The sequence below is a fragment of the Sylvia atricapilla genome, chromosome 1 (genome assembly GCF_009819655.1).
Source record: "Sylvia atricapilla isolate bSylAtr1 chromosome 1, bSylAtr1.pri, whole genome shotgun sequence".
NCBI lineage: Eukaryota > Metazoa > Chordata > Aves > Passeriformes > Sylviidae > Sylvia > Sylvia atricapilla.
This window is the reverse complement of record NC_089140.1, coordinates 107,693,871-107,716,096: the sequence shown is the minus strand read 5'-3', so window position 1 is coordinate 107,716,096 and position 22,226 is coordinate 107,693,871. Positions and strand designations below refer to the sequence as shown.

Sequence of the window (22,226 nt, the reverse complement as noted above, 5' to 3'; positions counted from 1 at the left end):
TGGGCATTGTTTCAGTTTATAAGAGCTGTTTAGTACATATAGATTACTGGAAAGGCTGAAAGATTACCAAATACATTGGTGCAGTCTTGTTGAAAATCCTGCTGTCTCCTCAGCTGCCCACCCAGTACCTTTTTGTTTCAAAGATGCCATGAAGGACTTTTATTCCCTTTTCCACCACATTACTTTGAAGTAGTTTAAACGAGTTACTATTTTCTTTTCAAATTAGGAAACCCTATCTAAACTGTGATTTGAGTTCTAAAGCTGACGAAACTGGCTGGTTGAAATTTTAGGATTTTTTTTTGGCCATCTTTTTATCTTAAAAACTCAATATGTAAGCAGACTGTTGGCACATTGCTACAGATCCTGGTTCCAGTTTTGTAGGGAACATAGTCCCATGGCAGCTAAACTGTTACTTTACTTGCTTTCTCTTTAGGGTCTCCATATATAGACATTAAACTACATAAACAGTTGTACACAGGTGAGATACCCATGTAGATCTTAAATCACAACAGTTTAAGTTAATCTGCAGCTTGATAATTGCAAGTTCTCCTGCTGAGCGCATACCTGGATAGTGCATTAACCTGTGAGTTAGTAAATTTTAATTTTGTTTTTGCTAGTGTCAGTGTTGAGCTGCACAGTTAGGATGGTGTTGGTGTCAATGCAATGCAGTGGGTTACAAATGCCTCCTTGTCTTAGTGATAAAACTGTTCCATCCAGCAGGGGTTGCTGAGTTTGGCCATGTTTGTCCGTGGAGAGATTACGCTTCTGCTTAGCTCCTTTTCCCTGAAGAAACCCTTGTCATTTGGGGTGCTCCTGTCCTGCCTCTGCTTTAATACTCTCTTTCCCTGAGGTTACTGTGGTGAATGGGTGTAGCACCATCATCTCCTCTTCCTCCCTTTTTTATTTTTTTCTGTAGGGCTTTCTTTGCAAGTGTACACAGACATGCTTACATGGCCTTGAGTAGGTCTGCTTGATGGAAGCCCATCTGGTAAAGCAAACAGGAAAATCTAATTTAAGTCTTGATCGGATTTAAGTATGATATAATCGCACAGTTGCTTGTGCTGTCCAAGACCATATACTACATCTGGGCATGCATGTGGATAGGCCTTTGTTTGGCATGTAGAGATGTTGGAGGTTGTGTCAGGGCTGTCACGATTTCTTGGATATATCTCAGCCAAGGCTGGAACTGGAGCTGGCCTCTCTGCTGGGTACAGTGTGATGGGTTTTGCCAAGGTACAGTCATGTAGCCACATGTAAGGTGGGCCACTGTCTTGTGCAGTACTAAAATGAGGCAAAACCAATCCACTGAGAAGAAATCTTCGTCCTTTGCCACAGAAAATTTTGGTTTGGGTTTTTTTTTTTTTTCCCCCAAATAGGCAGCAAACTGTCCTGGAAAATAGCTTTGCTACTGGAAGTATCTTCTGAATATGGAAGACTACAGAACAAAGAAGTTTCCAAATGCTGTATTATATTTCTTAATAGAAAGGCATTTATGAAGCTCTTTTAAGAATGTGATTTGAGGGTAAACTTTTTTAATAAGAAAGAGAACAAACAATTTCAGTGGCTCAGCTCTTCTATTGTGCAAATTTAATGAGCTGCTCTTCTTTTAACTTAATGTCCCTTTGAAATAGGAGATTTCACTGGAAACATTTGGCTTTATGTGGTATGTGTTTGAACACTAACACAAACGTGAGTTAAGTTGCTGCAAATGTAACATTTTGTCTTAGTTTACTTGTTCTGGTGCAGCCTCACATAGAAATACTCAACATAAAGCATTTTATACCAGTGGTTGAAGTGAACCCTTTCAAGTTATCTGGCTGTGAAAAAGTTGACTATGTGTTTTGTAAAACATCTATTTCCAGAGGAAGGAATGTTTTTGTTCCCTTTGTGATTCCATTTCAGTCTAGATGTCTGGTTTAGTGGAAATGTTCAGTTGTCAGAAGAATCAAGATGGTGTATTATTTAGATCTTACCAGACAAGTGGGATTTGTTCCTTCCATTCCAGTTATCAGAAAGATTAACCCTTTGCCCTCGCAGTCCTAATTGCAGTCATTCAGGAACAAAGATTCTGCTTATACAAGACAGCAGCAGAGTGGAGTATGTGCCAACTGGAATGTTTTCTCTGGTGAATGTGGGTTGCAAATATTACATACATTTTGTCTTGTGTTTCAGGCACCGATAAAAGCAACCTGTGAAGATATGTCATGCAAGACTGGATTTCCTGAAGATGTTCACAGTGCAGTAGTGTCAAGGAGTGTACATGGAGGGCAGCCTCTTCTCAATGGTATTGTTAGAAAACATATTTTGAACTTTTTTGTTTCTTCTAGTTGTAACCTAAGTCACTATGGAGCATTTTCATCCTTAAATAGAACAAGAATTCTTGCAGGAAAGAACATCAGCTGATCTATGATTATTTCTTGGTCACTGTCATAGGACATGGAATATCTGTGGGCATTAGTGGCAGCACATGCACCTCTGACTGTAATTTGAAAACACTGAGTGTTGCAAAACTTCCCATTATTATCCTCTAATTCTCAGCAGAGCATATGCACTGATGTTTCTTACTACCAGTATGTAGTAAGAACAATATGTATGCCATTAGTCTATAGTTAGAGCCCATGTGTGTACAAGGAGGTAAAGAAAATCTCCTTTCTGCTTTCCCTCTTATAGTGGAGCTGCACTTACACCCTGTGCTAGTGCTGGTGTTAATGCAGAGATAATTCCCTTACTGCGTTTTTGTGGCAGTCTGAGGAAATATGGCAATGGAAAGCAAATAATGCAACAGGAGAGAGTGGCTGTCTGTGAGCCCCTGGTCAGTGATCGCAGCACTGCAGGCTCTGTAAGGAGGTGTGCCAGGAGAGGCAGGATGGTGCCAGGGCTGTCTCAGGGACAGGGCTCTGCTCTCTCACCCTGGCACCTACCTGCATCCAAATGGCACAGTGCCCAGGCTGGGGATGACCTGCTGGCCTCGTGAGCACAAGCCCTTTCCTCCATCAGGGATGCCCTGCAGTCAGTACACCTGGCCAGGCTTGTCCGGGCTGGGAATTCAGCTCCCTCTTCTTTTTGTGTCTCTATTTTGCAACGATAGAGTAGGACACAGAGGCAGATGCTCTGAATGCTTCCTAGATTTCCCAGTTAAGTTTCAGTACACAAGTCTGCAGAAGTACAGCATTTTTTAAAAGTCTGCATTAATTTGTCTGTTTTCTGAACCGCTAACATAATTTTTTTAATCTAATTTGGAAATTGTGGAACTAAGAGCATCAGTGTTAGACTGTTTCAAATACAGCTTAAATAAGGACTAATTTAATTTAATTTGTTGTTTCTTTCACGTATAAATTTGGCTACACAGTTTGAGACATTTAAATGAAAAAAATTCTAATGAGTCTGCAAAACAAATGAAGTAAAAGCTCTAGTCTTGATTTTACATGCTGTATGTAGCAGTCTCTCGTTAATTATGCTTTACAGACCTGTTTTGTGCTTTCTTAGAAGTATAATGGAAACTTGAATGCAGGATGAATTGATTAGCTTTAGTGTATTTAAACTTGAGTTATTAAAGCTTTCTCTGTTCAGTTTCAAGAAAGTATATTCTACCAGCATAGACTTTTCTTTTATTAAAAGATGGCTTAGAAAATTATGTATTGAAGTAAATGTTCTGGCAATTGAGAAAATAACAAAGAGGAAAGAGAATATTCCTCCCTTTCCCATCAAGTGGGAGTTAATAGATGGCTCTCCTGTAGACTCCTGTAATAGACATCAGCATGAGAATTCCTTGGTATGTGATGAACAAACACAGGCAGGGGGCAGAGATGCTTTCCAAAGGTGCCGCCTTGAAACCAAATGTTGGTTACAGGTTAACTGTCATACCATCAGTTCCTCTTGAAATGGAGATCATCACACACAAGTTTTGAGATCTACCCTGTGCTGTGAAAGCTCTCTTTGCTCTCTGTGGAATCAAGGCTTGTTTCTGCAGTTTTTCCTTTTCCCACCAGTTAGGAACCACAGTAGACTGGGCACTAATTGTTTGTTGTCAGTGCTCATGCAAACCTGATGATAATGTCTGATTAGCTTTAACTGAGTCCGAGCTAGTAACATAGGATGACAAACTGACTTCCTGTCTCATTATTCATCCCAGTCCCACAGTCCCTTCCCTTGCTTCTCAGAAGTGAGTGAAGCATGACTATTGGTTTGTCCTTGAATGGTATTAAAATGCATAACATTTTAGGGAAGTAGGAATTGGAAACACTGTATGAGGCAAACAGTATGTATCACATCATATCAGCTGGTTGAAAAATGACCTGGGGGAGTCTTTTTCCTACCACCGTTTCCTCAACTGAATTACTGCAGTGGTTAATTCTTTTGAAAATTTTGACATGCTTAAAAGCATATAATTTGCTGGTTACACATAAACATACAGTCCATCATTGCATAGCTTTGACTTAAATTTAATTACACTGTCATTTTGAAATACTATTGTTGTCAAAAGCCTATTTTCTGGTTATTAAACTAGATTCAGATGATGCTGGAAGTTAAGTATAGTTGCATGACATTTGCTTCGTAGGGATAATCATGTGCCTGATTCTGATCTCGGCCGCCTCTCCTATCTAAATGCATGGAATTATTTAAGTTGGAAAAGACCTCTAAAACCATAAAGTCCATCCATTAATCCAGTACTGCCAAGTTTACCACTAAACGTTGTCCCTAAGCACTACATCTGTATGTCCTTTAAATACCTCCTGAGATGGTAACTCCCAACAATTCCCTGGGCAGCCTATTCCAATGCCTGCCAACCCTTTTGCTGAAGAAAATCTTCCCTATATCTGATCTAAAACTCCCCAATGGAAGATGATGCCATTTTCTCTTGTCCTATCATTTGTTTCTGGAAGAAATTACCAACCCCCATCTCATTACAACCTGCTTTCAGGTAGTTGTAGAGAACAGTAAGGTCACACAATTGGCCTTGGCTCACTGATCCTCTGTATTACCTTCCCATCCTTCAGCAGATCAGCACTGCTGCCCAACTGAGATGCACCTAATCCCCTCATCCCAATCATCAGTAGAGATATTAAACAGGACTGGTCTCAACTCTGAGCCCTGGGGAGCACCACTGGTGGCCAGCTGCCAGCTGGATGTAATTCCATTCCCCAGCACTCCATGGGTCTGGCCATCCAAACAGTTTTGGTTTTTTTACCCAGTGAACCCTACACCTATCCAAACCATGGGCAGCCAGTTTCTCCAGGAGAATACTGTGGTTATCACAGGCTTTTCTAAAGTCAAGGTAGACCACATCTACGGCCTTCCACTCATCCCCTAAGTGGGTCACACTGTCATCACAGGAGATCAGGTCAGTCAGGCAGCACCTGTCTTCCATGAACTCAGGCTGGCTGGGCCTGATGCCCTGTTTGTCCTGTATGTGCTGCATGGTGGCACTCACAGTGATGTGCTCCATTTATTCACCTCTGGTCAACTGTGACCTCCCTGGTCATCCAGGACTGCTGATAAATGATGGAAAGTGGCTCGCTGAGCACTTCTGCCAGCTCCCTCAGTGCCTTTGTGTGGATCCCATCTGACTCCACAGACTTGTGTGTGTCTGAGTGATGCAGCAAGTCACTGAAAATTTCTCCTTGCATTATGAGGGGTTTACTCTGCTCCTTGTTCCAGTTGTCTAGCTCAGGGGCTGGGTACCCAGAGAATAACAACTGGTTTTTTACTACTGGAATGAGGCAAAGAAGGCACCAAGTACCTCAGCCTTTTCCTCATCCTTTGTCCCTATGATTCCACTCACATTTGATAAAGGATGGAGGTTCTTCTTAACTCTCCTTTGCTTCATTTTGTTGCTGATTCCTAGCAAGATTTTTTTTAATGTCTTTTATTAGTAATCTGTCACCAGATTATGTTCTGTTTGGATTTTTCTCCCTGGATAACCGTGAAATATCGTTGTAGATACACTAGTTTCTGTATGTTTCAGAGTTGAAGGCTTCCTTTTCCTTTGCTTCTGTGCATTGATACCACCATTACAGAGGCTTTATGGACATCTCAGATATTAGCAGAGTAATTTGATCCTAACTTGATGCTTTTTTGACAAGTGGCTTATTAAAATACTGCCCCAGAAAAAGACTGTATGTTTATCACCTGTCTTGTTTATTTGCTTCTGTCAAGTACATTGGGGGACAGACTTCTTTGAAGTTCTTTGGCTTCTGTCTTGCCAAAACTTAAATAAAATTGGAGTTACCATATGACTTGTTGGTCTCTGCATTCCAGTTGTTACAGTAACATAGGATATCTGGCTTTTAAAACAGTATTATAAGAAATTTCCTTGCAATGTATGTTTTTTGAAGAGTTTTTTTGTTGTTGTTGTTTGTTTGGTGGTTTTTTTTTTTTTTTTTTTTTTTTTTTTTTAATCCTGGGTTCAGGTGATGCTTGTTTTTGACAGAGGATTGGACTTGTTCCCATTGCATTTAAGAATAATTCATAATTACTTCATTCATTCATATGGTTAGGACATTGTAACAGCATCTACTTACTTTTTCCTCTCGTGAATGAAGGCATGAGAGGTAACTACACGTTCACTTGTTATCCAGGTGTTCAGCTGTCCCCAATATGTGAAAAATTAGTGGAGCAATATCAGAGTAACTTCAGTGGAGCCATACCAGAGTAACAGAGTAATCAGAGTAACTTTAATTGGAAAAGGGAAAAAAAAACCCCAAAAAAAACCCCTACATTTTTTAATGTGCGGCGGGGGTTGGGAGGTGAGAAAAACAGGAAGAGAGCTGCCCTTGCTGCCTTTGGTTTCAGGATGAAGAAATGGAAAAGAGGATTCTAGTTGAAAAGTCACAGAAGTTGGAAACTGCTCCTTTTGTAGGCTGTGCCTGGGCTGTGTAGGAGGTAGCCTGCGCCATGCAGGCTGTCCCCTCTTGCCTCCTTCTGGCACATTGTCACCAGTGCCCCAGGGTCCTGAGTTCCCTGGAACAGACTTCACTGGTCATAGCCTGGGAGACTCTTTGAGGCTGATACCTTACAGTTTGTCTTGTACAATGTCTGGCAAGTCTGACTTCAAGATACAGTGTGTTCAGGTCACTAGATACATTTGAGTCCTATAGACCTAATATTGAATTTATTTATTATGTTTGACATATTTCACTTGATACCAGCAGCTTCACTGAAATTACAGTGATTTTTACCAAGGAACTAAGTGAGCTCAGAACTACTACCTTAGTTTCTGTAAAGGGAGAAAAAGAAATAATTTTAAAAGCAGTATTAAGAGAAACTTGATTCATTGCTAAAAATTGTCTTAGTAATAAAACCGTGGAATTATTTGAGCTCTTTTAAAATATAATATACTTTGAATTTTTTTGGGACTTAAACCCTCCAACATTTAAAAAAGAAAATAAGGGATATGCAAATAAGTGTTCAGTAATCACCTGATAGAAGTAGATATCTAACACAAATTTAAGGCACAGTACTTATGACTGGTTTCTGTAAATAAAACGTGATAACTGTTTAGAGAGCCAAAAATAACCTCATCTTCTCTGAATACTACACTTTAAGTCAAAGAGAGATCAGTTTAGTATATTAAATGCCCTTACTTGTGCTGTTTTTATCACATTTTTGTAGTTCATCCAGGGAAAAGTACTTGTGGCAGTTTGATATGTCCAGCATGTTTATCTAATCTTTTTTCTATATCCTGCAAATTTTAAGATACAAATAAAGTATTTGCAGCTAAAATGATTCACCTCGAAAGGTCACTTGAATGGTTTGCAGAATCATTTCTTAGAGATTCTTGCTCTGATAATTATTGTAGCAGTTTCTTATCTTTCAAAGATGTTATTTTAACATTGTCTATCCTGTTACTAAATGTATGGTTTTAGTTTTCTGATAAGCAAATTCATTCCTAAACCATTCCTTCGAACGCTGTGTAGCTGTAAAATATTTCTACGGTCTTTGTGTTGCACAATGATAAAGAAAAAAAATGATCACAAAGATAAGCAGTGATTGTGGACGATCAGCACTGCAGTTTTGTGAGCCATTTAAGTCAGAGTAAGCATCAGCTCTGCCAAAAAAGGCATGCTTACGCCTTTCCTGTTCTTTGAGCCTGGTACCAAGTGCTCATGAAACCATAAAATGAACGGAGTTAGCCAATTTTTCACTCCCACTCCTTTAGATTTTTTTTCTGGATGACCTTGTAGGCTTTAAACAGAGCCATGGTGTTCCTCCTGTCTTCTCTTCTCTAGCAGTTAAATGATTAGAAAATAACGTTTGTTTTGATGCTTCCAAACTGAGAGACAAAACTTGATTTTTGCATTCCCACAGACTTATTTTGTAGCTTACCGTTGAAAGTACCAATTGGTCTCAATCCAGAAATCTGTTGTTGTTGGGAGTGTGGCTCTCAGGCATGGCCCAGTCTTAAAGAGTAACTTGACATTCCTTCATGATGTAGTGAAGGGTTGGTTACATGGGTGTTGTCTGTCTCAGGTGAAGCTACTTGACTTTGTTGCTAGTGTAGTTTTATTATTCTACATATACAAATGTCTACCATCAGCTAAGAATAAAATTCCTTTTTAAAAAGTCAGAATGCTTAAAATTAAAGACAGCAGCACATCTTTTAAGACACATTAACTGTAGAGCCAAGGGAAGTGTTCTTAGAAGAAAATTTTCCAAGAGGAAAATTAGTCTTTACCCAGGAAAAAAATTTTGGTCTTTTTATTTTTCCCATTAAAAAAAAAATGAAAATGGTAACCACTTTGTTTGAAGTCTCCTTGCCTTAAGCAAAAAGACAAATTGACAAGTTCCTTCCAGGCAGACAGCCAAAGAGTCTCAGATGGGGTCTCTCTGTGAGCTGCTGGCAAACTGGGGAAAAATTGTTTCAATTCTTCCCAAATGTATTGTTTCATGAAACTATTTTCCTGTATTCTTAACCCTCCTCCATCTTGCAAAAAACAAAACAAAAACAAAAAACAACCCAAACAAACCAACAAACAAAAAACTCCAAAAAAAGAAAAAGAAAAAAAAATCTCTAAAATTTACCAGCCCCTTCTAGTTACTCTTTTAAGCCTTAGTGAGAGTGGGTTTTTTTTCCAGAAGCTTCTTTTGTTAAGATATTTTTTCCTTGCTCAGTTCTGCTTAAGATTTAGTAGGTTTAGTTTTTGCCCTCTTCTGTGAGAAGCAGAGTAAATTCTCTTTCTGTTATTTGGTGATGCTGTGCTTTGTTATTTTATTGTATGTTACAGTTGCATTCCAGTTCTTGGTTTCTTGACTTTTTAATTCTTTTTGTCTTTTTTTCTCAAACAGTTTTCCTGTTTGTACTTTTTCCATACCCCAGAGCATCCTAAATTTCCCAGTGTCAGTTTTGAGCTTGCTGTCCTGGGTTGGAACAGCTGCTTCTATTTGCTTTCACTACGCTAGCACCAGTACCTGTTTTGTGATGCCAGTTATCTGTTCATGTACCAAGGTCTTAATCTATTCTTAGGTACTTGCCCCCTGAAAATTAAAACTTTCTTCTGCTAAAGCAAGAGACTGCTTTTCCTGAGATTATTTTTCCTTATTCCCTTTTACCAACTACTTACACATGACTCATATCCTTAGAGTATGTATAGCATATATTCACCTTGCTGAGAACTGGTAATATACATGTTTGAATGGTTACTCCTTTTTGCTTTTATTGTCTGAGTTGTATGTGATATCTGATTTTACTTTTGAGTATTAAACTACTGACTATAAATTGGTATTGTCTCATTTCAAGCTTGGGTGTTGAATGTTGCATACATATAAACAGAGAATAAGCATAAATAGTGAACTGCAGTGATGTTGTGAATGTGTACAAAGAGCTAACATTTCAGAAACATAATTCTATTCTTCTTTGGTGCACTGTAAAGCTATTGTATGTAGTATGTGAATCAATTTGTATATCCAGTATCAAAGTATTTATCACTTGAGTTCTAGGTAAGAAGGAAATCTAAAAAAAACAAAATGTGCTAAACAGATTTTTTACTTTTCATGGAATATTTGTAATACAGGTGGAAATAGAGTTTGTAGTAAAATCCTAAATTAACTACTCTGTCCAGTTTTTCCAAAGAGGAAACATGATTCTCACTTGCTCCTTGGAAAGGGAGTGCTGCTACTATTTCTCCTATAGAGTCTTATAACTCCATCATGAATCAGAGAAAAATACACCTACAGAGAAATTACAGAAATCTTAAATGGTTGCAGTGTTCTGGGATCTGTAAATTACCCTCTTAGTTAATTAGTCCAGTTCAGATAGTAATTTCTGTCTGTAGTGCATTTACTTGGAATGCACTGAATTAATTTGTAGTTATTCCCTTTTCCTATATTCAGCTGGTTACTTGTGAGGGTCTCAAATGTAGTGTCCTTTCTGTGTGCAGAAATCTGAATTATGACAGCAGCATTGTTAGCTGCCTCAATAAGCTCTGAGCATGGCTCAGTGAAGGATGCCAAAATGGATGTTTCTTTCTGCCCTCTGAAGCTGGGTCTGGCATTATAGTCTTTCTAACACCATTATGTGTAGCCTTAGTTCAATTTTAAGCTATACCATCTGGTTTTGGTTCCCAAGGGGACATTATTTTTCCTGGAATCCTTGTAGTTAGAGCGTTCTTCAATGCTGACCAGTGCTCTAGGGAAGGCTGGGAGGAATGGTGGCTGCAAAGCTGTGCAGAAAACCTCCCCAATAGGCAAAGGTGCCCTCAGGAATGGATGATTTATTTAGTCACAGAAGAAAGTGGCATGCGAGAGCCACGTGGAAAAAAAAATTGTTTCTTTGTGTGGTACATAAGTATATGGAATACATGGAGCAGAAACTCAGGTGAGGCCTTCTGTGTTAGCATACATAATGTGAGAAAATGGCATTTATAATTAGGAATTCAAATTGTCACTTAGGACTACAGTACATCTTCTGTTGACTTGTCATTTTTCTAACAATCCAGAAGACAAATTTACGAGAGCATCCTACTGAACTGATATTACAGGAGACATCCTTTATTGCAAAACACATTACCATACTAAACGCAGATAAACTCCTCTAGTATTTAAACACTTAAAGACCACATTAAATCAAATACTACTGCATTGAAGACTTGGTCGTCAGTCAACAAATCCCAAGTACAGTTTGACCTGCTCTGGTTTTGGTTGGATGCAGTGATGCAGATTTACTGCTTTTGGTTGAACTTGGGACACTTGATGTGAGGGCATTTTTTTATTCTGGAAATAATAACTTTTGGAAGAGGTCACTTTCAAGCTTTTACAACATGTCCTGGGCATCAGAGCCAGCCTTGCTGAACTCAGAAAAAAAGAAGGAGCAGAAGGAAGGTGCAAAGAAACAGGGTCAGATTTTGGATGGAAAGGAAATTTACTGGACCTGCTATTATCTTCTAATTAGACTGTAGAATGAGCAACTGGCCTTTGATACCCTTTAAATCTTTCCAATTTAATGCAGCACAGATGGTTTTCTACTCATCTCCATATGCCCTCGCTGGTTGATGTGTCCTCCAGAGGGCAGGGAAAATAATGTAGGGGGATAAATGGAGTGAAACGCTGGAGTGCAGAATGGAGCTGAGGCTGGGGAAAGGATGGAAACAGAAGAATCCAGGTGCTGAAGGATGATGGATAATGGGTGGAGGTGTGAACCATGGTGTCATTAAAGAGGGAAGGGAAAGCACAGGTTCTCCACAACCATAGAAGTAGCAGAGAAACTTTGTAGTAATTGGAGGAGGAGGCAGAAGCAACCAAAGATGAAAAGGACAGTATCTTGCAATACTTTTGTATTTCTCATGACATGCAGTTTGAGCTAGTCATGGGCATCCAATACCCAGCCTAAAGGAAATGCTGAGTACCCAGTAAAGCTTACCAATATGAAATAAATGAGCACATAGCGCCAAGAAGCTTTTCTAGGAGAAGCCACCATGCCACCTTGACACCAAAATGGCAGCACAGTGTCACACTTTTTTTTTTTTTTTTTTTTTTTTTTTCTTTTCAGTTTATGCTAAAAAAACTATTTATTTGAGTATTCAGCCAAGATCAGAACATGCACAAGGAAGAGCTTTTTGAGGATAAACGTATCTTATAGCCAAGACATGAGATTAGCCAAAGTACCTACAGCTGCACATCATGACTTGTCCTCTGTTTTGGAGGCAACATTGAGTTTGATCACTAAGGGTCCATCAGTGTCTATGAAGTGATGTTAAAACTCACTGCTGCTTCTTGTTATGGGTGATTTGGTACCACTAGCATTTTTTTTTTCTCCCTTTGTTTGTATAGATGTGCAGTTTAAGTGCATATGAAAACACCAGCCTTAAGTAAAGCTAGGAGAGGCTATACCCAAAATGTAAATCTTCCTAATTGTTACAAATGCATCACAATGATGTGTCTGCAGGATGAGTGAGTTTGATCAGCAAGATGATTTGTCACAAAACTATTCCTGCTTTTTCTCGTGGGCTCATTCTCTTCTAGGTCAGGTTAGTTGTTGATTTGCTGGGATCTGCTGTGGAAAAGGAGATAAATTAATGAGAAAAGAGGTGTGTGTGAGTGATGATGAGATAAAAGGAGGTCATAACTGAATGAAACTCCACTGTGTTAGATTCTCTGTTAGGTTTTTTCCCCACCCTCTTTTCTCTCTGCAGTGCTCTCTTGCTGCTGTTTTAATGTATTCCAGGACTGGGCAGCTCAGGATCAGTGCCCTGCCATCCCTTGCCCTTTATGCCTGCTGCACCCCAGCACTACCCAGCCACAGTACTGAGCTGTGCTGATGGTTCTTAGCTGGGTTGCAGATGACAGTGGTCAATCCCATTAACCTGGCAGCCTGGCCGCAGATAATCCTGGGGAACCAGGGCACCCACGGCTGCCATCCCTCACCCTGCTGGCTGCAGCTCCTGCCTGCCTGTGGGCACTGATGCTCTGGGCAGAGGAGCAGCACAGTATGGCTCAGGTGCATCTCCTCCTCTAAGCTGCCTGCAGAGCTCAGAAACTGACCCATTTTGATTTTTTTCCCTTCTTTTTTTCTGCCTGCTCTGTTTTGGCAGACCTGTGAGCAGTGGCAAATATTATGATCACGTCTGCTTGCCTGCAGCTCTTTCTTGTGCACTGTTCTGTCTTTTAGAAGTAGATTTTGTTTGGTTTTGGAAGTTAATGGCATATGCCTCTCAGGTTGTAGAGAGGAGGAATTATTTAAGGCCCTCTGTGAGTTCCAGTTTAACATTCTCTTACATAGGAAAGTTAGAAACTCTAAAAGCACAATTTATAACATAGAAGCTATCAAAATAGTATTGCAGTCTGTTAAAGTGTTTAAAAATTTGATTCTCTGCAGTTTAAAATGTGAAATAAATGTACACTAATTGTTTTGAATGGATATGAAGATGGTGTTTGAAGCCAGTCTTTAAAGGAATTAGTGAGATAGCACTGCAGTTAATGGTGGAGCACTATTTTCCTGTAATGGGCTAAGCAATGTTCTCTAATTAGCTTGCAAATTGATATTCAAATACAAGTAAACTGGCAATCAAATAGAAGCAAAACATCTATGTAAGTAGACTTTGGTGTCTGCATTTAGTATACCTGTGTCAAAACTATGTGTGGGTAAAGGGTAAGCTCTTAGCTGTTTTCAGCATGGAGCTTCTATTATTAGTGGTTGCTCACTGGTTATGATAGGTCATTATTTTAATTTAAGCACACGAAAAGAGAAAAAAGAATATTTTTTTCCCCCACAAGTGATTGGTTTTTAAACATTATAACGTAATACTAAGTCTGCGTGAGTTTTTTTCCTGTCTTTATTTCTTCTGTTTTTGTCAACTAGTTGTGCATGTAAGATTTGATACATAGATGAGTCAGGGGAAGTTACTCTGTTGAGTTTTCCTGGATTTGGATCATATTTAAGTTCATTATTAAAATTATTGCTATATGGTGTAGCCATTCCATTTTCAAGTCTTGTGCCAGAAACTGGATGCATAAACTATTAGTGGTGTTTATGTTGTGAAAATTTCGATGGTACGTAGTACATGTTCCTAAACTTGCAATGAATGCTTGATACAAATGGGTTTCTGCAAAGGAGAACTACACAATGGTTTGGATTGGAAGGAATTTAAAAACCATCTAGTTCCAACCCCCCTGCCATGAACAGGGGCACCTTCCACTGGACCGTGTAGCTCAGAGCACCATCCAAACTGGCCTTGAACACTTCCAGGAATGGGGCATCCACAGCTTCTCTGGGCAACCTGTTCCAGTGCCTCACCACCCTTACAGTAAAGAATTTCTTCCTAGCCATACAAAAAAACTGGTGTACAAGAACTCTTGTTGAGAAAGGGAAACAAAGAACACATATTTCAGGGTCTTTTTAATATCTGTATTTTCTAACCTATAAAACATCTCTCACTCATTGATACATTGATACCTTGCTAAATACCCTCTGTAAGGATATTGTTTACTGACTGAGGTGTTAACTATATCAGTGGGTCAAGTATATGGTTTTATCAATCACCAGTACTCTTTCCATCAGCTGTTACAGTGTTTGTTTAGCATCATCTTTTATGCTAAAAGTTTCTTGGAATATACTTCCCTAAATCAAATTCTTACCACCGTGCGTTCATTAAATCCAATTAATGTTTGCATAGATTTTAGCTTTCAGTGCTGATTATTGTCTGAATTTTTCAAGGAGGAAAAGCTCAAACAAAAGCAAAACAAAAAACCCCATTGTGTTAAGTGTTCTCTGTAAAGCAGTAAGTAGGCAATTTGTACCATGGAAATAATATGTCAGGTAAAGTCTTTCCAATTCAGTATGTGCTTTTCTGTTCAAATAACCCAGGTTTTTCCTTTACAGTGCTCTTAATGCCTGTATGTGCTTTTATAAAAAATTGGTCCACTTGGTTATTGGAGGGTGGTTTATGGGGGAGTGTAGGACCCTCAGGGGTCACAGGGTCAGATCTGTCAGTCTGTCATCTGCATCCAGTAGCCAGTAACTTACAACTTCTTGGTGGGTTATGCAAAAGTAGCTTTGGTTGATTTGGTTTCTTCCAAAGGAGTCTCTGTTGAAAAGGTACTTATTATACAAGCGCAGAAATACTGCTGAAATTAGTGGAAATCGGGTCAGCACATGTGGGCAGGGAGTGCTCATGTGTATGAGGGTAGCTGGAGAAGGTCAACATCACAGTGTTTTCCTGCCTGGAAGAGAGAAGCACTAAAACAGAGTGGAATTTGAACCTCTTGAAGTGCATTTATGCAAAGCTGAGATCTATTGGGGCAGTAGTTTTAAGATCTTGGAGCAAATAGCACATCTAGCATTTTAGGTACTGCAGGTGTTTTTGCCTATGTGTAATTGATTCAGTGTGTTTGCCAGAGCTGGAATGAAGTCTGTATCGCACTGAAACTTCAAACACAAGTTAACAGCAAAAGAAATCCCTCTCATCCTTGCCCTGTGTGTCACTACCTGCACTTCTGACCATGCCAAGTCTCATTTAATTAAAATCTTGTCATTATGCCTGTGTGCCAATTAATTATTTAAGAATGATATGTGTCATTATTTATAAAAATGGATCTTTTTTCCTCAGAGAAAGTGATTATATCAGTTGTTACAGCTGCAAATGATCTGGAAGTTATTTCCCCCTTCCAGTTTTTGAAATAAAGTCTCTGTAATTTAGAAATGCATGCCAGAAAGCCAGCATAGTGTGGCTAAAATGGAAGATTTTTGTTAGCCTTCAGTGAGTTTGCTGTTTAAAGGAAGCAAAGCCTACAAAAGCACAGGTGCACCTGGCTTTAGGAAGCAATTTTGCAAGGGGTATCCCAGCAGAACATGGCTGTTCCAGTCTGCTGGGCAGGTCATGGTGCAGTGGTGAAGGCTGGCTTAAAGTGGCCACTGTCTCAGGGTATGTGGGTTTTATATTGCAGCTGATTCAAAACAAAAATAAAAGTTACTGAGTCCTAACAGTATTGAGTTGTGTGTTCCTCACAAAACCTAACGATAGCATACAAAGATGCTTAATTTTTTAAGCCCTGTCTATCATGCAGACATAGATAAAAAGCTGAAGAAGCTTGCTCCAAACATTTGTTCCTGTGAGTGACTATCAACTTTTAAAAGGTACCTAAATTTTTGTAGGGTAACCAAATAAGGTCTTGGATAAGGCTGCTTTTAAAGACTACTTGCTGTCTGCTCAAAGATAATAGTGTGACTTCTGTTGTAAACAATTAAAAAATTGTGAATGTGAGCCTAGCAGAGCTTTATATGTAAGCTGGTAAGGGCTTTATATGTATTTTTCAGTAGCAATAATTTCTTGTAAAGCATTTATACCCTTGTAGAAGGGATGGAGATAGATAAATAGTTTGGTAAGCTGTAACACCAGTGTTTATGATGCAGATAATTTTCCAGATTATGGGTAGTGTCAAAATGTCACTGCAGGTCAAAATGTGAGTTTTTTTTGTTTATAGGTCTTTGTTTTTATTTGGTACTAAAGTCTTTGTATTATTGTTTTAGTAAGAATCTTACTGTCTTACATTTTAAAATTTCTGCAAGCCATGCACAGATCTGCATGCGCAGGATAAATTAAATTCTGAGCATACCATGCCATGAACTAAGAGAGAAGGTCACCTTTATGCCATAAATGCAAACTGTGTCTACAACATTGCTCATTTTGCATCTCATACATCATGTTAAATTTGCTGATTTTGCCAACATCAAAAAGTATTTTTTAAAATATTTTATTATATAATAATTGTATTATTAACAAAATTGTAGTATTAGAAAAGTCTTTAGAAAGACCTGGAGATGCCAGGGGGACAGTGGGGTCTGTGAGATTGAATATGGGACAGACAAGTGATTTTAGGTTGTTTCAGAACATTCACAATTTATTCTGATAATGTGATTGTGGGACTAATTCTTATTTATGCACAGTTTGCTTCCTTTCTGAATGCATGTGGATGAACATGGTATTTCTCATCTTTTTAACTGATGCTCCTACTAAACATTTAAAATATGTTTTCCTCACTATAGTGAATATTAAAATTAATCTTGCAAAAAGTTTTTGCTACAGTCTGCAGAATTTTTAGTGGCTCTATGACGTGAACCATCAGGTGTTCAGAGCCCTCCAAGGTGGATATTGCAGGTTTCAGGCACTATCTGTGGCTCTTAAAAAAAAAGTTAAATCTCCATGATTGAAAGACTTAAAGAGTGCTGTCATGGGGGATATTGAAAATGGCTGGGAAGATTAGAAGGCTGTTTTGGAAGACTGATTGCCCCAAGTTCCCTCATTTCAAGAGCAACAGTTCCCCTTATTTAGAGGGTGTAAGAATTGCAGAGCAGCATTGGCAGTTCCTAAATAGAGAAGCGTATCTTGCTTGGGAGAGACAAACATAAAACAGATGCACATTAAAATAAGGTTTGCTGATAACAGTCCTACTTGTGCCTCACTCTCCAGACCCAAATGCATTGGGAGATTTCGTGCAGAGGCATTTGCATTGCTGTGGACGAGGTGGCTGAATTAAAGCTTAGTCTCTGTTTTTGGTTCTGTAAAAGGTGCTAGGACCGAGGACAGGAAAGAGAGGTGAGCTGAAAGAGGTGTTTTCATGAGGGATTGGATGGTACAACTTCTCTGATGTGAGTCACACCGCAGAGAAGACAACCCAGTGTGCATCTTCCTTGATGGCAAAGGCAGATGTTACTTCCCAAGTCTAAGGTCTAAATCGTGTATTTGAACAGTGATCTAAATTACCATGGGAGGGGGCAGTCCCACATCTCTTCCTAGCCCTTCCCAGAGGTCCAAGTGCATGTTTTGCCCTAGCTACAGTGGTCTTGCAGCCTCAGTATGAATCAGTGCATTGGTCTGATTGCATGGCAGGCTTACACTGAAGTGGAAGAGAAGTGATATTCCTGTGGATCAGCAGGATGAATCAATTTGTTCCATTGCTGCACTGTAGTGGCTGCTGGGAGAAGAGGGATATGGGACCATGGGCTTCAAGACCACGTCTTTTAGCAGGATCTTGTGCCTAAATTATTTTAATAGTCATACCAGAAATGCATCCTAACTGTGTTTGTAAATACTGCTCATTTTTTACTGAGATCTTAATCTCTCACTGGCTAGCCATACTGCTTTGCTGTCCTTTTAGATCTGCAGAACTAGGGTGGTTGATTTGAGCATCAACTATGCAAATCAGATGACCTTTTCACTGTGATTACTTTTTTAAATGAATGTATAAATCATGGATGTTTTCACCATTAGCTCAAGCCCTTCTGTGAAATATGAGAACCATGTGCAACATTTTAATCTCCAGTCTGTCCAGTCTCTCTCCCTCCACGCTAACAATCCAGCAGTAAACCCCTAAGAAAGTGGCAGTCTCTTCAGACAAGAAGAGTTGCAGGCTTATTGCAAAGACAAAATGAAGCAAGCAAAGCTGGCTGCCATAGTAGTAAGTCATTTTTGCTTATGCTCCCTGTTGAAATTTCTTTAGTCACCTGGGGTGATGTAAAACATGACCGTCTACCAGGGCTACTTCAGGGACCTCAGTGGCATTCTTGGTTCCTCAAACTCTTCCATGTGTAGAGATTTGAGGGATAGCTCTGCTGGAGCCTGCTGCTGTAACAGAGGATGCTGCTGCCTCGGTGTATGCGTGCTGGCTCTCTGCTGGAGGCTGCTGTCCTGCTGCAGGGCTGATGACGCAGGCTGCCTGTCTCTGAGGGTCAGAGCCTCCTGTCAGTGATCAATAAAGATGTGCAGGCGCCAGGGCAGCAGCAGAAGGACTAGAGCAGCACAAGGATGTGCGTGGCCTTCTGTCAGGCCATGCTCATCACTGTCCTTAGCAAAGTCAAGATCTGGGGTTGGAAGTATTTTGTGGTGGGAAGGCAAAAGAGCTCCAGGGCTCTTGGTGACACAGACCTTTGAAGCTGCCTTCAGAAATGGTCTACAGTGCTTCCTGCAGTAAATTCCTGTGGTAGCCAGGCTTGCTGCCCTTATGCTAATGCTGAAGTCTTGTTCCAGGTGTATGTACTGTGGCAGTTGGGGTTAAAAATAGAGACACATTCTCCTTGACTTGTAATCAGTTTGATTAAGTTTGGGTTGAAAACAACAGGAATGTTTCCATAAAAGCAGTAGGCTGTGACTTGTTTTGGACAATGTTTCTAAAGCTTCCCATTAAGGGAGAAAAAGAAAAGAAACCAGAAGCCTTGTAAACTATCTACTATGAAGTTCTTTATATAGCACATTCTGTCTCTCCTCTTAAATTAGTGGTCAGCTTAAAAGTAATTCATCAAAACCAGTGGATTTACATAAGTATGTGGTATAAGAGGAAAACTAGGTCTGGAGTTTCTGAGACTACTCAAAATTCAAGGCAAATCTGGCTAGTCTAAAATCAACCACAGACTTAGTAAGTTTCTAGTGTTTAGGGGTTTGGGCTTTTGATTGTTTTTTATTTTGGAATATCTCAGCTGGAAAAGGGAAATTTTGTAGATCTGCTATGGATCTTGAATTCTAGAAAAGATTTGCAAAGTATTTTTTATGTATTTTATGTGAATGTTACAGGGAATGACAAGGATGCGAGTTTTCTCTTCAGGGACGAATAGGAATAAAGGTGCATCTCAAGATTGTTGTGGGTGATGAAGAGAATGTATTGGATGGCACCAGTGTGTTTCTTCAGATAAAGATTTTTTTGTTACCTGTTTTTATTATAATCTGACCCAGTAGTCAGAACTCTTGTTGGTTTTTCTTATGACTTACGTATTTTCCCATAAAGTTGGATGTTTGTTAGTACCTTTTCTTTTTAATTAGAATACTGATGTGCAGTTGTGTAATCTAAACATCCAAAGTTACATTAGTGTTTCTTACTGGTTTACATGGATTATTTTTCTATTTGCCCTTGACTTGTAATGAGCCTATGAGCTACAAGTGCCCATGGGCAGATCCTGATTCTAAAAGTAAAAACTGACAGCTGTGACCAGAGGGGGGGCTTTTCAATTCAATACACTGTGGCTTTGCCAATAATTTTAATTTTTCTAAGCAGACTTTAAGAGGGAGAGTGGGGGGAGACTTTCATTGTTGAGTAAAAAAATCTAATGAAGACATTTCTTTTTTAATTTTTTTTGTAAATCTGAACTATTTTGTTCCCTTATGTGAGAACATTGTGAAAACAAATCTGCAGTATTTAGACAGATGCAGTACAGAATGAATTCCTCATCTGAATTCAATGACTGCTTGCCTTGCATGGGTGAATATTTGTTGCAGAACTTTGGAAGTAGACTGTAATACTGAAAAAATAAAGTAATTTTAAGGAGTATTAAGAACTTGGAAATGTTCAGCTTTTCTGAAATGCTATGCAAGGTACTGAATATGAATATAACATTCTAAAAGAAGCAATTTTAATACACTTGCAACAGTGCACCTGTTAAGCAGAGATCAGTAAATAGCCCATGATAGTTAATGTGCATCTCAGTTTTATTACAAGTATTCAGTGTGAGAAAGGAGCAGAACACAAGAAGATAAAAAATTATTTGATTGAGTTCACCATGGGTTTTTCTTTTATTCCAAGTCACAAGTTGGGAAATACATGACATGATGAAACACGGAATCTGTAGTTCCTGCATCCTTACCATTAAGATTGGTAATTAGATGTTTTTTTCTGTAACCTTTTTGTACTGTTGTCAGACTGCAGTAGATGTGAAAACAAGGGACATCTGTTTTTCTTAAATGATAATTGCGTACCTCAATATTAATTAAATTATATAGGCTCAGCTCTCATTAGGTTAATTGTTTTGGTTCTTTCTCCTTTAAGTTCTTGAAGTGGCAGAAAACAGTCAAATTTCATCATTTACTGTCAGTAAAGAAAGTTCAGTTCAAAGCTTATAGTGAATTTTCCTTTCTAGAAACTGGTGGTTAATACCAGGGATGAATTGTGGCATGCAATGCTGGACAGCATCTTGTGAGCTGATTCTAGTGTAGGAACTGCCCAGAACATTACACTTTTTTTAGGGGAATCCTTTAACGTTCTAGTCATTGACTCTGTAGGGAGCAGGAGCCCACATCCTGTTGCGTGTCACCAGAAATGCCAAAGGTTTATAGGTGATTCGAAGTAGGGTACTTGCCAGTAGGAGAGTTTGGATGAAAGATTGCACTGGCCAAAAGGGTCTGTCCCTTTGCTCAGCCACCCTGCTCTATTGGAGCATTTACTGAGTGCTTCCTCCATCTCTCTGTCCATACACTTAAAACCTCTCATCCCTAAATTTCAAAAGTTGTCGTTTTGGGTATTTGGAAACGCTTTTAAAGCAGTATAACATTGACTTAGACAGTAAGCACAGCCTTGGAGAGCAGGATGCCAAGAATGGTTTAAAGAATGCAGAGCAGTGTTCATAGTTCAGAGCAATTAAGCATGAAAACTTCCCAGTAAAAATGTTGAGATTGGAATGAACTTTTCAATAATGCAATAACTCTGCCGTCTACTAAAGCGTTTGATTTTTTTAAAAAAATAACACAAAAATGCCCCCTGGTTTTATGTAATATGTTTGGCAGCCTTTGTCTTTGTTTCATGCTGTTGGAAAGCTTGGTAAGCAATTCCAGTTATTGACACCTAGTCCAGTTTTTTGTCTCCCATGATAATCCTTTTCTCCTAAAAGGATATGATATCATCATTGCATACAGGAGAAGAGTTGCATGTGGATTAAAAGTATTTAGCTAAAGTCAGTGTACGGCTAGTTGGAGTTCACCAGGTTGCCTTTACTGAAATACTTTCTCCTTAAATCTTGTAAATTATCACTGTTTGTCATACCACTTGGCTTTGCATCATTGGTCAAGGTAGCTTGTATCCTGTGAGTCTGAAGGGCTGATCTAGAAACCTTTGTGTTGTGAATTTGGGAAGGAAAGCTTTGGGGTCAGACAGCTCTGAACAGAGCCACATGTACTAGTGAGGTCTGGCTTTCCACCCACGGGCATGGAGGCATTTGTGTGCCGTGGGGCAGAGGACAGTGGCTTTGCTGAGGCACAGTGTACCAGCAGTTGTACCAAGCAAAGCTAGTCTCTATCCAAGGAGATCAGAGCTGTGCTCCACCCTTGCACTAGGAATGAAGCCACTGTAGCAATCTTCAAAGTCTAGGGAGACTTGATGTGTGGTTTTTTAAAAGTGCATTCTAAGAAAGAATAAAAAGCAAGTATCAAGGATAAGCTCTATATTTAAGAAGAATCTAGCTATAGGGTAAGCTTCCAGTGACCTTCTGAAATAGAACAACTTTTAAAGAAAAATAAGTCTTTTCAAAGAGCAACTGT

At 39.2% G+C, this 22,226-nt stretch overlaps 1 protein-coding gene across 2 annotated transcripts in view; it reads left to right on the top strand.

Moving 5' to 3' along the window:
- The window catches only part of CDH2 (cadherin 2), a 114,423-nt gene that overhangs the window by 9,410 nt on the left and 82,787 nt on the right, over window positions 1-22,226 (top strand). For both annotated transcript variants that reach the window (XM_066330291.1, XM_066330298.1), the window contains exon 2: window positions 2,173-2,284. In XM_066330291.1, the coding sequence (XP_066186388.1) occupies window positions 2,173-2,284 (112 nt within the window). The remainder of the gene's footprint in view (window positions 1-2,172; window positions 2,285-22,226) is intronic.